The sequence below is a fragment of the Cavia porcellus genome, unplaced genomic scaffold, assembly GCF_034190915.1.
Source record: "Cavia porcellus strain 051 isolate PalLab524CR breed Dunkin Hartley unplaced genomic scaffold, mCavPor4.1 scaffold_9, whole genome shotgun sequence".
In the NCBI taxonomy this organism is placed as follows: Eukaryota; Metazoa; Chordata; class Mammalia; order Rodentia; family Caviidae; genus Cavia; species Cavia porcellus.
Genome location: NW_026947492.1, coordinates 48,455,088 through 48,473,246, shown reverse-complemented (window position 1 = coordinate 48,473,246; position 18,159 = coordinate 48,455,088). Strand labels below are relative to the sequence as shown.

At 35.8% G+C, this 18,159-nt stretch overlaps 1 protein-coding gene across 30 annotated transcripts in view; it reads right to left on the bottom strand.

Annotated features, from left to right (window-relative positions):
* The window catches only part of Sytl2 (synaptotagmin like 2), a 100,201-nt gene that overhangs the window by 12,672 nt on the left and 69,370 nt on the right, over positions 1-18,159 (bottom strand). For 3 of the 30 annotated variants that reach the window (XM_063256313.1, XM_063256319.1, XM_063256322.1), the window contains 7 exons: positions 13,864-17,589; positions 13,681-13,725; positions 10,746-10,847; positions 8,715-8,768; positions 7,477-7,527; positions 4,287-4,381; positions 1,218-1,337 (listed from right to left, as the gene is read on the bottom strand). In XM_063256313.1, the coding sequence (XP_063112383.1) occupies positions 1,218-1,337; positions 4,287-4,381; positions 7,477-7,527; positions 8,715-8,768; positions 10,746-10,847; positions 13,681-13,725; positions 13,864-17,589 (4,193 nt within the window). Of the gene's footprint in view, positions 1-1,215; positions 1,338-4,286; positions 4,414-7,476; positions 7,528-8,714; positions 8,951-8,985; positions 9,235-10,745; positions 10,848-13,680; positions 17,590-18,159 lie in introns of those variants that run through there. The other 27 variants (XM_023564601.2, XM_063256311.1, XM_063256308.1 and 24 more) reach the window with 21 other exon arrangements.

Below are 18,159 nucleotides of genomic sequence, written 5' to 3'. Positions count from 1 at the left end.
ACAGTGTTTGTCTCAGCAACATTCCTGAACCCAGCACAAGGGTCACACAGCTAATCCTTGCCTGGCATTATTTCTCTACCTTACAGATAAAAGCAGTCAGTTTAGTATATAAAGGTATTAACATAGACAACCTGATATGATCTATATCACTAGAGTTTTTTTTTTAAAGTTGCTCTTAGGGAAATGCAAAGTTATTTTAGGTACTCATTTAAAACAGAGTAATTTTATGGTAGGTGGCATTCAGAGTTCCATTTTTAGGCATGCATAGTATTTACCATGCTAAAGAAAGAGGATATGAGAAACCCCAGGCACACAAATCACAGTGACAAATAGCTTAAATTTCCAAGGCACTAAAGAGGAATTTTACCACGTTACTCAGTCACTGAATTTAGAAAAATGCTTACTGAGCCATGCACTTTTGGAGGTCAAGAGGGGTAGAAAATGGGTGATTGATGAAGGGGTTTAAAGCCTTCCCAAGGACATATATTAGATTATCATCAGAAAATCAATTGAAATAGATTTTTTAAAAAAGGTTTCAGAAATGCAAGGCTAGTAAGAATTTAAGCACAGAATCATTTGTTTTGCATGCTTGATATGTATGCATATTAGGAAAATATGTAGCTAAGTGTATATACACTTACATATGTATATTTCTACACACATACTACATGAATACATAGCTTCCTCACTTTATGCAAGAAGTTCTATGTAAAGTCAATTGCTTTTAAATCAAACCTGAGCAACTATACTTTGGAAAATTCCCTTTTAAAACCCTGTTTTGTACCTTGCTATAAGACAAAGACTCATCTTTTCTGTTCTTTAATATGAATCAACAAATTTATTCAACCAGTTTATTATAGAAGTACAGTTATATTCCTATAATAGTATATAAAAGTGGATCTGATACAAATGGATTTTATAATCACTACCCCATTTGTAATATAGAAAAATTTTAGTGATAAGACCTGCTGGCAATTTAAATTTATTTCTGAAATACAGCACTTATATTGAAAATTTTTGATTCATAATGAATAGGAAACTCCTTATTCTTAAAAAAAAAATTAGTTCACCAGAAGCTAATTATGGATTAGAGAAAATGTTTGTGCCCTTGGGGACTGAGAATGACAACAGGAGGCCACTTTGCAATCAGCAGAAGCATGGCAAAGCAAGGTTTAGAGCAGTGGAAAGAGATTAACACGGAGCCTTTGTTTACATACAGAAGACAAGGACGTCATGCCAGAGGAGCTGCTAAGATTGGTTAAAGAGCTCGGGCTCTTCTTGTGTCTGCTGAGCTGGTAACTGCTTTCTGATGCTGTATCTGTTTCTCTGTCATCACTCTACAAAACAGCATATAATATGCACAGTATTTAAATTCAGAATGAATCAAGGTTAAAATCTATGTTTAGACAAAGATGGTATCTTGGTATCCTCTGTTCTATGACGTTTCCCTAGGTCAAAGGGTGACAATGTTAATTACCAAAGAAAGGGATTCAGGGTAACATGAGTGGCCTCCACTGGATCTAGCATAAGGAGAGGGCAGCACTTAAATATTAGATTAACACAGTGATTTTTCTAGATGCAATGTGGCTTCAAGGTGCTACAGAATACAGCAGTATTGTGAGGTTTTGGTTACTTTTCTGATGTCATGTATTTATGTTATCTTGTATAATATAATAATAAATAAAAAAATATGAAAAATTACCCAAATAACAAAAGGTTTAAGTACTTTGCCAAAACATAAGACATCATCCTTCATTCCTCTCATTATTATTATAATAGCTCTAGCTTCCCTAAAGTATCACATTGAGATACTATTAAACTAGGAAAAAGAAATGTTTGGTATGTTTCAACTATAGTATACATAAATTCTTTTAAAATTTTAAACTATTCTTTATGTATTCCTATAGCATTAATGTGCTTTATCTTTTTGGTGCTATAGGAAAGTATGTTCAATTACATATTCTACCCACATTATATTTTAATACATTTCTTGAAAAACAAAAAAGCAATGAGATATTTATTTTAAATATGTGCCAAGAAATGTCCACCTGAAACAAGAAAGAAAAGCTGCAGTGACAAATGCTATTGTATCTATCTCTAAAATTTATTTGATGGCAGCCTACAAAATTCAAGATTCACAATGAGCTTCTTTGGGGTTAGAGTACTTGTGGAGTAGTTCACTGGATCCTAGGGTTGCGGAGGAGTAGTTAGTTCATGCCAACATATCCCATGACCATGCGATTATGCATCAATATAATGGATGCCAATTCTAATGCACATGTATAAAGGAGTTAAAGAAAAACAAAATTAATGACTCGCATGAATGACAAAAGAATTCTCTTCCAAGGATTAAAAAGGTTCATAGCTTTTAAAGACTCCCCACATGCTGAACAATTCACTTCCTATATTTTAGTACATTAGCATATCAGATCATTAGTGAATTTTTAGAAGGATATGACTTTGTCTTGACCTGGAACAGTTTTTTTTATGTAGTTGGCCTCAACAAATGTAAGTAATGCCGTCTCAAATGGACAGTAGACAAAGGAGTGAGGCCTAATTTTATCCCTATGTCCTTTATTGTCCAATTCAGCCTCTGCATTTGGGAAAATGATATACTTCAGTGCCAGCATTTCTGATATACAAACCCAAATAATCTGAACTTTCTTCTGTGCAGAATAAAATTCAGTGGAGAAGGAAAATGTAAAAACTAGAACTTGATGTACTTTAACTCTTAAATTATTACATGGTTCATTTCTATCTCTACCCAAGACCAACACAGAGCTACAAAGGTATAAAACCAGAGTGGCTACTGTTACCTTCTAGTTATGTTAGTTTCAAAACTGAGTGGTTCATTCTAAATTAAACTATAATAGGAGCTGTTAAATATATGTAAGTCTGAATATTTGTAAATACAGTTCATTGAAGGTCGAATGATCCACAGAAGGTGACCAGGATGGGGGTATTTGTGATTTATATGTTATCCACAGTTTTCCTCATATTCTATCTACTAAAAGAATACTTGCAAATGCTTGTATTTTACCATTGGGAATCAGATCAAAAGCAAAAACTATGATAACAGTTAACATTTTTAGTGGCTATTCACTGTGCTTTGGGCACTACGCTATGTATTATCCCACTGATTCCTCGCAACATCACTAAGTAGGTACTAGGACACCAGACTCAGGACAACTAAGGAATCTACCCATGATTGTACAGCACTTTAGTATCATACCCAAGACTGAGAATGTCTGACCAGACCTCAGGCTCCTAACATAATGATTATAAGGACACAGGATCTTAAGTCCAAACACTCAACTTAAAGGCCTAGATCTACTTTTTAGCTGTTGAGTGTTGAGAAACGAGTTAATTTCTCTGAGGGCCTTTCTTATTTTTTAAGGTAGAGAAAACAGTACCTACCATGTAGGGTTAGAGTTGGATGTTAGAGTCTGGTACAGAGTAGGTACTTGATGAATAGAGTCATGTTCTTAGTTGACACAGTATACAATAGAGACTATCAGTCTAGAAATCAGATCTTAGCTTCAGTCCTGGTCCAACCCCTTTCTGATTGAATGGGGTTATTTCACCTCTCAGCTTCCTCCCTGCAATCTCTGGGGATAATGCTGGTATCTACCTCTCATGGTTGTTGTACAATAAAATGAAATAATAAATAAAAAGTCCCTGGCACCTAGTAGATGCTCCTTAGAGCTTGTTGTGTCATTTGCCATTTAACAAATGTTTTTAAGGTAGACAAGCTACCTAGATTAAACTTTGACAAACCAACTCAAGGTTACAGAGGGAGAGTTAATTCATGCCAACATACTTCTCCTTAGATTTCTCATTTTGTACTGACTTTGAAACAAAAGTTACATTCCCAAATTTATGCAATCTGATTCACTGACCAAAAAGAGTCATTGTTTGAGTCAAACGAGACATGTCTTGTGTTCCAGGATCAACAACACTGCCTCCATTGACTGGGAAGGCAAGGCTCACTGCTGTATTGATTTTTGCTATAGTAAAATACACACACACTGACCTGGGCATAGAAAACCTACTATCTCCCTTCAGTTTTTGTCTGTCTGTCTGTCTGTCTCTCTCTCTCTCTCTGTCTCTCTCTCACCAGCATCTTGCTATGTTGTCCAGGATGGTCTTGATCTCACTATGTAGCTCATACTAGGCTTGAACTAGCAGGAACCTTCCTGCTTCAATCTCCCAAGTACTAGAATTACAGAAGTGCACCATCATGACCACTGGCTCCATTTTTCTGAAGATACAAAAGACAAACTTGCCTCATCTTGTAGAAACGCTGGAACAGACTTGCTCATCCTTTTGAGTTTGTCAGGGTGGGAAAACTGATTATCAGGTTGTGAAGGCACTGTAGAAACTGAACAGCAGCATCTCAATTTCAAAATTATTCTGACAAATTTTAGACATTAGGCATAAATTGAAAACACACTTTTCTTTCATCTCTAGACAGACATGTTTTATTAAAAGGTTAAAGGCATAGTAGTTCACATGCACAGCATCATGAGGTAAGTAGCATGCAGATCTTATAAATTACATATAGAGAGAGCTAGCAAGGAGTTGAACCAAATAAAAATTAATTTAAAAAATACTAGTTCTACTGATTACAGCTGGACTTAATTACATTAAGAGTCTCTTTATGAACTGGTTTTACTTTTTTCACATTAGAGTTTTTAAGGCCAACTTCTATATTTATTGGTTCAACTCCTTGAGATGTATTTTTAAAATGCTGCAAGCTGAAAAACTATTTCATCTGGATACTAAGGATCTTGGCACACAATTCAATAAAAGTACCCTTGACTACTGAGTGTGAAATAGCAGGTTGATTCATTTAGTGATCATGAGAATCCCTTTTCTTGTAGTGTTTCCCACTCAGAATGGTGAAAGAATATTATTTAAAAATTTAACACTTAGGTATCTTTTTTAAAAGAGAGTTTTCAATCTCCCAAGGTCAAGTTTAAATGGTTCAAGATATAATAATTTAAGAATTTAATATGAAAAATATAGCACATATAGTATCTTATTTCTGATATAGTAAATGAAGACATAATAAAAAGATGAATTATAATTTTCATTTGCCTATCTCTAGTTAGAAAACTGTTTTTCTTTGCCTACTAATCAAAATGCCTAAGTTTTTCTGATGTTGAATCATAGCTCTTATAGTGAAAGAGTTAGAATTTCTTAAAATAGTTACAAAAGTACCTGACATGTAGTAGGCTTTGTGTGAGTATTTTTAATTAATCAATTAATTAAATTTTATTACATGGAAATTCTTTAGATTATACTCTGAACACAATATACATATATTAACTTGACTTTATCTTAAAAAGATATTAGGAAAATAGATAAAAATCAAGTTATAGTTCTTTGTGTAACATAAAAGACTCAAGGTTGGCCATTGTATTACCTAAGTTCACTTTAATTGAAAGAAATCTAATGGGAAAAAAACCCTGAAATTTGACCTACACACAGTAAAGACAATTTTTAGGCACTAGAAAGAAACTAAAAACACACTTTTCTTTCATGTATGAACAGACATGTTTTTATAAAAAGGTTAAAGGCACTGTAGTTCACATGCACAGGATCTATCATCACATACTTAAGTATACTCCAAAATCCACTTATACAGTCTTATTAACATACCTACTTTAATTCATTACTTTCCAGTAAACAGATGTGTGCATGTGGGTGTGTATTGGGGTGAGCTATATTGGGTAATAGTGTAAGATTATGTCACATAGTGTAGTCCATAGTATAAAAATTTTTGCTACAACATATTATTTTCTTGTCCTTTTTTTTTTTCATTTTTATCGGTACCAGGGATCGAACTCATGACTGCCTGCTTGCAAGGCAGGCGCTTATGCCGCTGAGCTAAATCCCCAGCCCCAACATATTATTTTCCAAGTATATTGTTGGATGATGGCATACAAGTCAAATTCAGCTATACCCACTATTCAAATGTAGTCAGTTTTATATTTATGAGCTTAAGTTATATTTGGATCATGATTTTGATTTTGTGTTATGGTAAGAATATAGTCTTTATTGGTGAAAAGTCACTAAGAATCATTTTTGGAAAACATTAAAAAGAGAAATTAATTTACTGAGTTTGGCATGTAATTGGTCTACTGGTCTTGATCAATAACTGTCTAAGCCAATTACAAATCCATGAATAAAGATATAGCTATATAGGCACATGTTATATAAGATTTTCTTTCACTCCTCAGGCTAAATGTTGAATAAAACATGGCAAGAGAAAGTCAGATGCTCAGACTTGAGCACATCCCAGTTCAAAAGCAACTGCAAAAGTCTGTTTAATGCTTCTTAGAAGCAGAAGTCTTATATTGCCTGCATTAGTGATATTTACATGGGCCAGACTTGAAGTGTCTTCTTTCCTAGGCAGCTCTTAAGAATTTGTCAAGTCATGTGCCAAAGCTCAGCACCTTCACCGGCTAGCAGGAAGAACTCATGAGCAAAGTCTCAGATTTCACACTAGATGTCACTGACTTCTTGCATCAGCACATCGTTTATCTAATGACTCCTTCGTTTAGCTGCTTACCCCTTTAAGGCCTATTAGCATATCCAAAGGCTGGCAGGGAATGACTATTAAAAATACTGTGGAACTGAGGGCAGGCAAGACACATATATCACTGCCTTCATACCATAGGTTTATGAAAACCACTGAAACTGGGGAGCTGAGAAATCACATACATGTTTGTATGCTTTACTGGGCCTCCCAAACATTGTAAACATTTTTCTTTAAAACAGCAGTCATGGCTAAGTAGAATAATCTTAAGATTGAACAGAAAAGAGGGAATAAATATCTTTGTGTGGTGGTGGACATTAATTAGTTGATGGACATTAGTCATCACAGGTATACATTTATTTCTTAGATTCAGATGCTCGCTTGTCTTTTATATTGAATATTTGCTGCTGAAATCCAGCTTTAAATCTCATAGGATAAACCTCAGACATAAAATTTGCTTTCATAGGTGTATAGGGAGACAAATACAACCATATTACATTTGACTACTGAAATATGTTCTTCTTTGGGTCCAAGTAAATTGAATATTGTAAATTGCTTCAGGGCAACAAGCCTGTACAAGAGATCTAATGCTTAAGGCCATACTACAACATAAAAGCCTAATGAAATCAGAAGATGCCAACTTAATTTTAAGCAGACATAAAGAGCAGAGACTGACAAAACTCAATAATACTCAGTAATGGCAATATAATACGTATTTTAAATATTTAACTGTCCCTTGGTAGAACCATGAAGTTTTTTACATAGGCAATATCAATTTTTTAAATAAACCGTAATCAGAATGAGATAGTTTTGCAGGCTGCAGAAGTTTAGCAATAATAAGTGCTGCATTATTAATGGGTTAGTTCTTTCAGTATATTTAACACTATGCAAATAGAACATTTAGTCATTTTGAGAAAAATCCTGCTACTCACTTCCTGGTATGCATTCATTTGTATCTGGTTCCTGATCTGCTCTTTGATCTACTCAGAAGAGTAACATTGAGAATAAATACCATTTTAACAGAAGGATTAAACAGACATGAAAGTAAACTCAAATGTCAATTTTACAACTGAAACTGCAGAATATGTCTGACAGATTTTCAGTTTGCTTTCATCCATATCCCAGTGTGACTCTTCATTAGCCTTCTTAACGTCTCCTGTTCAACTAAAAACTAAGATCACAGGAGATGTGCAACCTCTGTCCTTTCATGTACTAACATAACACTGAAATTGAACACGAAGCTGAGATTCTTTTCCATGCACTCTCACTAACTGACTAGTCATAAGATTTTACAAAATCATCAAATTTCTCTGAACTTTTCTTATTGGCAAAATGATGAAAATCTTGCCCCTCCTACCTCAGTGAGGGTGTTATAAAATGAGAAAGACAACACTATTATATAAAAGTAAAGACTTTTAAAGGGCTCTGTCATGACACTTTGTATAGAAAAACTCAATGAACAACATTTTTACGATTACTGTGAAAGCAATTTAGAAAAATAAAAAATAGCATATAAGTATACATTATTCATTTACATAAATCCTTAGGTCTAACAATTGAACAATCTTCCATCCCTCACCCCACCAATGCACTATTACCCTATTCATTTAAAAAAATGAACCAAGTAATACATGATCTGTTGACAATCTTGAAAATCTTTTGGCTCCTTACACTCAGAATCTATTAATTTTACTCTCAGTCTAAGTTATTTATATAAACAGAGGCAGAATTCTCCCATTCTTCTCTTAGGACTTTTCTCTTTTTAAGGCTTTACTGGTTGTGCCCGGTGATCTAAATGCTGAGACTTGAGAATCAAACACAGAAATAACTTAACCCAGGAACCCCTCCAATCTTCCTTCAAAAGGAGTTCTGCAAGTCAGAGTAGTGAAAATCAGCTCATACCCATAGAAATACAATTTCCTATTTATAGAAATCCTTCCCCAGGGTCTCTAATGAGATCCTCACAATGGTATCACCAGAAGCCTTAAAAACACACACTATTTAATGCACCAAGTCAGAACAGTTTTTATAACAACTTAGGCACTATTTGCCCCATAGTGCCAAATGACGTTCTTCTATTCATCTGACAGCTGCATCCCGGTGACTGCTCAAATCACCCCAGCCAGAACTTAATACACAAACAGACATGCAAATACATAAAGATATTTACCATCTTCAGCACTACGTACTAATTCTTCTGGCAGAGTATCTACTTTTGCTTGATCTGTTCAGGAGAAATTAACAAATGGTTAACATGGCTGACCCATGAAGAGAAAAGAACAATGAGACTGTCTCTGGGAGCTCCCGGAGTTGGAAGCAATTAGTCAAGATGCAGTGAGGGGTGCGACCAAGATGTCTTCCCCAAAATACTTTCTCTTTAGATTAGCTACTTGAACGAGTGCCATAGCAGGAGCTCCCATTTCAGCCCTGATGCAGCTTACATCAGCACACTGCTGCACACTGACTCCCAAGGGTTAGAGGGTTAGCTCAGAGCAAGCAATCGGCTGGCAAAGCACAAGGCTGCAAACAGCCTCTCTATTCTTCTGAAAGGGTACGATACTCGGCATGACTAACACCTTCCCAAACCTATGGTCATTAACAGATATTTGTGTGAGTGCATCATCGATTGCGTATGCCTCTGGAGGCTTGCATGGGAAGTCAACTGAAGAGATGTAACTGGGGACCAGCTGCTAAGTGGAATTTTGGCAGGCTAGTGTGAGAGTGGGTATTGGTATTTGGAAGGGAGCGTGCAGGAATACCCGTCAGCGGATAGTGATTTTTTTTTAACCCTACACATTCCTGAATACTTTAAAGCTGCACCATGGAAAAAGCTCTGTGCTTCACAAGCAAGGAGTTTGCTAAATCAAACAATTGTTGTTGAGGGTTTTTTTTCTCCTCAGGCCCATCACCAACTTAAGGAAGAACAATTGGGGCTGTCCAACAAAGAACTAGACCTGCCTTCTCTGGGAGGCATTCTGGCAGATGTGGGGCAGGCCACCTGTTGAGGAGGCTTTAGAGAAAATTCCTGCACTGGGGAAAGGTTGAAATGGGTGACCTTCAAGATCCCTCCAACTCTAAGATTTGAAGTTCTTTGGGAAGGTTAAGACTGCCCTTAAAATTGGGAATATTGTCTTCAGAACCCTGGAAACCTGTCAGTTTCTGAAACTGTTAGATTAAAGGACTTTTACTTTTTCTTTTTACACTCTAAATTTTTATTTTCAATGCAGATGCCTAAAAACTATTTTAAACCTGAAAATGATCAGTTTTCAATCATGAGCTTGGCATTGGTTTTTACTCAGTTTTTCTCATGGCACTGAAATCTCAGAGGTTTATTTTAGCTTCAAAATAGTAAGACAAAAACTCCTAAAAGTTATGGCTTCTAAATCCATTTGTCTGATACACAAGTCCCTAAATACATTGTGTTTTCTATTACTAGTCAAGAAATCCTTCACTAATTTAAAGGAGCACCCAGTAAGGAACAAGGTACCTAAAGGATTGTGTGTTAGGTAATTTTTGAGCTTATAATCCTAATATCCAAAAGAAACATGTGAATGGAAAAGAAGGAATAAAAGAGAAAAGGAAAATCCCTGAAGCCAGATAATAATTCAACATTATATCATAAAATTCATTGGACATATAACACTATTATATTATAATGTGGTAAATTCATAAATGCTGTTGATAGTTGTCAATTTGAGTCTCAGGTCTGCTGTGTTATGTAAGTAAGTTATTATACCTCTCTGAGCATTTTCTTTCTATAAAATAAGGATAACAATTCTTCTCTCACAGGGTTGGGGTGTGTGTGTGCGTGCATGTACTAAATGAGACAAAACATAAAATTCTTAGACAAATTTTGCTTTACAGTATTCAATAAGTATTACCTATGACTATTAGTTCTACTAATATTACTAGCCACCACTGTCCTTTAAAACTCATTACACTTGAGTAAACACTCAAACATCAGTGCTTTGTTTCAGGGAAACCTACTATTCTAGTAAGCAAACCTCACACATTAATTTAAAAGCAAAATTCCAGAATGCTTGGGGGTAAGCCTCTTCAGCACACTTGGGAAAGATTTTTGCTGTGAACCCTCATATTAGGGGTTTCAGTGCATGGCCACATGCAGTGAGGCCAGGGAACAGCACACAAACATTTCTAAGCTTAGGTGAGACATAAACAGTGGGGCAGACTTTATTCTCACTTGAGGAATCTGATGAAATGTCTTCTAGACTTTTGGAAGGCATTTTTCTAGCAGCACTCCTTCCCAAAGGTTTCAAAACGGGATTGGGTTCTTCTTCTGAACCTGTTACAAGACAAAACCGATGAACACTGCACAATACAAAGGAAAAAAGACAATCTTTTAATAACCATTGAACCCTAAGATGGTAGGTTGAAAAGAGAAATTATGCCACAGCCTCCCTAATTTTGATTGTTTTAAGTAGTACTTCACAAAAGAAAGTAAAATTTCTCCACTATTACCATGTCCTTTTAATGTTATTTTGTTGTTTGCGATCAAGTCCAGGGCCTTGAGTATGTTAGGTGAATGTTCTACTACTGAGTTACATCTACAGACTTTTAATATGCCCTTTAAAAAACAATTTACCTGGTTAAGAAATAGTTGTGGACATAAACTATTACAGACACAAGATTACCACATTAATGAAAACATGATCTAGTGGTTTACATCTCTATTTTAGGCTTATGATTTATTTTGTGTCAGAATTTGAATGTTCCCCCTTAACAGTCTATCTTTTGAAGAAGCCACTAAGTGATTTCAAAACATTTTCAAAATTAGTTGAAGACTATGGAAGGCAGGATTCAGCTGTTTAACATCTGTGTACAAATGGATCACAGATGGATGATCACAGAAGTCTCTCCAGATCAGTACATATATTCTTTTTGGATTGCACGATTTAGTAAAATTTTCCAAAAAAATAGTTAAATTTTATTTAACTAAAGGACTTTAAAAGTGACAGGGAGATCTTATCATGCAGTAATAACTTTATCTTATTTTTTAAAAAAGACGTTTTTAGGGGTTGGGGATTTAGCTTAGCAGTATAAGCACCAGCCCTGCAAGCGCTAGGTCATGAGTTTGATCTCCAGTACCAAAAAAAAAAAAAAAAAAAAAAAAAAAAAAAGAAAGAAAGAAAGAAGGAAAACACAATTTAGAACTAAGAGAAATAAGAAAAATCCTTAAACTTTATAGAAAAATTCTCTAAATTGTCAAGTTTTTCATTTTGTCAGTGAGAACTTCATCATGAATAGGCCCAATGAATATTGACACTTATTATTGTTTATTCTTGGTACTTAGAATAGTGATTTCAAATAGACATTTCAAAAATATTTGCTGAATCAATGAATGATTCAGTGAATGAATGAATGAATTTAAGAACCACTTCTTTCAACAATAATTTCTTGAAATGCTTTTAATTTTGCCTAACATTAATATATACTTTATATCAAATTGATTCTAAGATAAATTAAATTTAGGGTGTTTTTTGTTCAAATTTAAGAGGATAATTATTACAGACCTCAGAGTTTAACATGCTAAAACAATAATGGACATAATATCCCATCATTTCCAAAAGTATTTGACCATAGACATTTATTTCCTTCAAAAGAAGATAATGAGGTGTTAGTTGGTTTAGAGCTCAGCCATAGTCATAAATGTAAGGTTATTCATCATAATTAGCATACCATTGGTGGTTCCTTGGCAGTTCTATACTACCCTTGCCAGTTTTTTTTAAATGAATAATTCTGGATGGGGATATAAAACAATGACTGCAACATTTTATACCTCTTAGTTGACCTATCATTTTAAAATGTCTTTTCTCAACACTGTCTAGGTGATTATTTAACTACTTTTTAAAGGTAAGCTTTTGTTGTTCAATCAGTGGTGCTAGTACACTATAAGCATGCCTATAGTGTCACCTAAATGAGGCAACATTGTTTAAAGAAAACGCAAATTTGCAAATGTCCTATGGGTCAGTTTATGTAGTAATGCACAGGGTAGTTTAGTAAGGGAATACCTCAATAAGGTTAATGTGCGGGCTTTATTCTTACATGTTTTAGAAACGCATTTCTTTTTTTTTTTTTTTTACCAGCAACATTTATTAAAATAACTTCAGCTTGACTAATTAGGATTAAAGGTAGATTCCTAAGTCAGTACTCAAGCTACTTATAAAGGAACTCAAGTATCATGAGTCAGCAATCCAGTAAAACTTATCTAGTTTCATCGAGATTAGATTGTATTTTATGAGTTGTGCAACTGTGGTTTTTCAACTTTGGTTAAAATGTTTCAGCCAGAGAGCATCATCTATTATTTTATCACTTAAATCAGGTAACCTCTCATGACAATGTACTCTGGAGGTTCTCTGTTAAAACACCAAGAGCTGATCAGAATAAAAAGCCCTATAGGTTGGCTGAAACCAGTACCCCATATCCAGGTAGACAAATGTAGCATTTGAGTAAAATCTTTATACAGTTTAGTCAAGGCTTAAGCCAAAGAAATGCAGCAGCCAGGCAACACATTTAGGTGGAATCACATGATGTCATCTGACCAAAGTCCTGATCTAGAAGGCAGAGACTGTAGAGATAACTGAAAATGAGGGGAGCACGTCAACAAAAATACTACAGCACAAAGTATAAAATGGAAGGAAAGCTCAACCCCTACATTTTGCCCCTGATATTTAGCCACAGCTTTGGTAAAACACTGCTCTTAAATGGGAAATTTATGCCCATTTGTGGTACTTTCTGGGCACATCTCTTACTAGAGACTTCTATCTCGATTGCCAATTAAGAAATTCTAATTACCTTCAGGAGGAAAACTAACTTAAATTTTTCAAAGATGTTTTGTAACCTCAAAAATTATTTTAATTTATTTTTGTGTAAAAGTTTTAAAATCAATAAAAAACAAGGATAGACTAGAAGAAAGCCTTTAAGAAAGCTGTTTCTATGGAATCATTTGAATATAGAACATAAATGTATTTTGTTATTATAAAAGTATGGGAGAAATGGAGTGACAAAAAGAATTTAGCACCATTTGATAGTATCAAATTAATCTCAGAAAAAAAATCATCCTCTATATCAGCATTCCATAGAGCAGACTCATGGGTTAAAAATTTGAAAACACTCACTGGAGGTATTTCTCCAACTTTCTGCATGAGAACCAGTGTTTCCATCTGAAAAATCAGAATCAGAAAAACCTTGTTTTTCTTGCTCTTTGTGTTGTCTATTATATGATGACGTTAGCAACAATTCAACTTTGCTTATTTTTGTAGAGTCTTTTTTATTTGTCAGGGGAAGGGTGGGTTGCTTACTTCTGGAAACATTAATTGCTTTAGGAACCTCTTCAAAGCCAGGTTTCTGAAAATCCCTTTGTCCCACTCCGCTGTCTCTTTCACTGTCCATGTCCTCTGGAGGTTGTATACATTTAGTGGTCTCTATTTCATGATCCACATAAAGTTGTGGGGTTCCAGAGATCTGAATTCTACTACTTGAAAAATCACAAAGATTTACTGACAAATCAGTCACAGCTTCATCTTCTTCCAACACTTTACCACACTGGTTGACCTGAGATTTCAAATCACTTTCACCCTTCATTTCCAAGCCCTTTGAGGTTGCCCAGTAAAAATGGGGCCTTGTGTCCAAGAACCTGGCCTGCTGCTCTGATTCGGAGGGCTCCTTTTCAAGAGTTTCCTCCTTCACTGACACCTGGATCTGAGAAAGAGGAACCTCAGATATTTCTTTAAGAAGTTTCTCAAATCCAGTATCCAAAGCACTCTCAGTTGCTGACAGAGCCTCAGCCTTTTCTATTATTTCTTGTATTTCCTGAGAATGGAATTCAGAAGCAGCTTGCTTGGGTGCCTCAGTACTCCCTATAAACTCTGATGGAGAAAGGGTTCCTGTATCTTTTTCATAGTTTGATAAGGAGGTTTGTAGTGTTTCCTTGAGTAGTTTCTCTAAGTGAGTACTGAATTCAAGGAATTCTGATTTGGGCTGAGTAATTGTTTCCGTCACAGTTTCTGCTACTTCCTGAGGTTGCTCTTTGCCACACTGAGGCATGGCAGAAATAGATGAGTTAGTGAGCTGTTCTGATGGAGACTTTTGGAGAGCTACACATGACCTAATTTCATGAGCTTTATCAGGAAATACAGTGAAAGTATAAAAATCCTTCCTGTCTGGAACAATGGTATCCATTGCAGCCGCTGGTAGGATCACTGTCAGAGGATTTGAGCAATTACTTACTGTTTGTACTCCTTGAGAAAAATTTGGTTTTATTTCTCCAGGACCTACTTCTGTCCCAGATGGATAACTCAAGGAAACTTCTCTAAGTAGCCTCTGTAATGCGTCATTTACATCACTCAGTGCAGGTCTGGGTGGAAGAATGACTCTCTCTATGGTCTCTGAAATTTCTCTTTGAGAAGATAATGCCTTTTCTTGGTGAGCAAGATGAGCATCCCCAGAAAAAGACATATGTTGTGGACAGCTGGCCACATCCTCAAACGAACCTTTTCTGTGAAGATGTGAAGGCTGTGCCAGTGCAGGAGAAAGCTCTGCAGTCGTCGGAAACAAGTTTTCTTTGTTGAGCTGGAACTCATCACTTCCAGCTTTCTGGGTGACAGCTACATTTCCCGAAGTTTCATCCCCCTTTGGAAAAGGAGGTAATATTTCGCTCTGATAGAATGAAGTATTATGATTTTCTTTTATCTCCTTTTCAAAAAATCTACCCTCTTTAAGTTGGGAGCTGGTCCTGGTGGTACCAGGTTTCATCTCAGTTTGCAAGGGAGAGTGTGAGGTTCCAATAGCTTCTTTAAAGAGTTTGTCTAGACGTGGTTCTATCATGTTGTCTCCATGCTCACTAGGAATCTCCATAAATCCTTTGGATTCTTGTTTATTGTCAGCCAAATCTGTCTTTTGAAGCCATTTCCCATCTTCAGAAACACCTGGTTTAAGTAGCTGCTTTCCACAAACTTTTCCACCAGAAGGTTGATTTACTGGTAATGAAACTTTTGAAGGCAGCTTTTGTAAGCTGTCATTAAAAGTAACTTTGTAGTCTTTAGACAGGACACTTGTTTTCACTATGGATTCTTGAATCTCTTGATTGGAGCAATCATTTTCTTCCTTAGGTACTGGAGTAACAAACCATTCCATATTCTTTTCCCCATTTTCCTTTGATGAGTCATTTCCGGTCAGTTGGTGAGTGGACTTTCTGGGTGATTTTAAAGGAAATGTGATTTCATCTGGTAGCCCCTGGAATATGCTCTTTGAGTGGACTTTTTCCATTTCTCCTCCTGCCGTAATGTTTCTTTGGCTAAAAAGTGCCTCTGTTTCATGGATATTTTTACCTGATGATTTATTGTCACTTAATTTCTTGTGTTTCTGGCTATTAAAAGCCACAGAATTTTTCTGGCTTGTAGTTGTCATCTCATAATTATCCTTATTGTTTGAATTGTTTAAATTAGTTCCTGAGGCCCAAAATTTTTTCAAATTCTCAAACTGAGACTGATTATAGATCTGTTCTGTATTGTGTTCATCCATTCTTTCTTTTAGGGACATAACTTTAAAGTTGGCACTTGATTCACCAGTTAGAAATCTGTCTTTCTCCACAGAAGTACGTATTCCATTGTCAGTATTTGACGGATGTTGCAGTACTTGTAAAGTAGTATCTCTTCTAGAGTGCAAACTGTCTTCCACTGGCAATCTTTTCCTATGTCCATTTCTCTCATTATGAAACAGAGACACTTTATCTGACTGGTTAGCTGAAGGGCAGTTTTTGGATGGACCAGATATTAGGGGGCTGGTCTCTTCAGGTTTATTTGAGGAGTAACAGCTGGAGAGATGAAATGCTTGAGTATCTTCATCAAGGACTACTAGTTTGGCAGTGACTTGAGTATATTCACTCTGGTCTGTAGATAAACTGTCCATGTATACACCCTGTGCCTGTATAGGCTGCAACGCTTTAGCAGGAGGCTGTTCCTGGATACATGAAGATGTGGGTTCTTTATGACTTAACTTAGTAGCAACTGCTCTCTCTCCTTCCCAAAATGATATTCTTTCCCTTACTCTTTTGTATTTTTCTCTTTGTACTTGGTTCTTTGGAAGCTCACCAGCTTCCTTCTGTGGTTGGACTTCAGGCTTCTTCCAAAGAGATCCTTTGTTGGCAGCCCAAGGTGGTAGCTCACTATTCTCTGTCTCTAAGGAAGCTTCCAGGATAGAAGTATTTCCCTCTTTGCTCTTTCTCTCTGCTTGCGTGTTGTCCTTCAAATTTAATTCTTGGACAATTGTTGAAGAGTGAAAATTGACTTCTGAGTTTGTTTTATGTTTTTCATTATCATGAAGCTTGGGTTCTTCTCTATTGAAACTGCCGATATTCTTAGTGTTATATGTAACTTGTTCTTCTGCACCATAGCCTTTAAGAACACTGGAGGAGTAACTGGTTGAGGGAGGTACCTCATCTCCTTTTCCTATATTTTTTGAACTTTGACAACAGTCCATATTTTTATTCCCTTGACTTAATACAGCACAGCTTTCAAGTGGTTGCAGTATATTCAGATCCTCTTTTGAGGTATCTTCTTGGGACAAATTCACATATTTGGACTTAATATTCACATCATTATCTTGGCATTCTTCAAAAAGCAGCTTCTCTTTTTCTACTTGAAATGTTGAATCAGATCTTACAGGCTTCAATTCAACTTTAGTAGGTGACAGGGCTTTTGAGCCATTTTCTTTTAAACTTGTACCATCTGTCACAAAGGCAATAGGAACTTGTGATTTTGAGTCTATCCTTCCTTTGGGTAATATGCCTTGGGGATGTTGGAGGGATGATTTCCTGTCATCTGAATAAGAACTTCGGTTAAACCAGTCTAGGACTTTAGATATGGAATCATCAGTTGTCTTCCTTAGCTCAGAGGCATATGAACGAGAACATGAGGATGTCTCAACTTTTAGAGTGTTGAGAAGAGGGGGCTTACCTTGCTGATGGTCTCTAGAACTGCAGTCTGACACCTGAGATGGCTCAGGCTCAACACAATGAGACAGTTCATCTGTAACATAGAGATGCTCTTTTAAATAAGAAAAGAGAATGCTTAAAGACTATAATTTAGTCACTCATATCACCTTTTGAAAAAGTATTTTTTATTTGCACTTCATACATCTCTTAGGGGTTAGACATTCTAATTAAGGTGTTCTACCAAAGGTGCCCTATGACAATAAAGGAGGGCAAATGTAGACCTCTCAAACTACAGTATGTAAACCTACCTGGAAAATTTCTTTAAAGTCCTTGATTTATTTTAAAAATTCATGTGCATTTTACATTCTGTTCCATGTCACTTTTTAAATATTAATTTTCTCTTACTATCAAATCTTTGTATAGAACCGACATGCAGGAAGGTACACCATGCTGACTTTTTATGACTTAATTAATCCTCTGACACACTGTTATAAACCCGAGAAGGGTCTTGTATCTAATTTTGAGGAGCACAGATTTAAGTGATTTCAAGAATTAGAAAACCAACTATCAAGTAAGACTAAACAAGGAATTCATTCCAGAATATCTGAATGAGAACATTTGCTTCCTGGGCTTTAATCCCTGATATACTTAACCAGAATCTCTG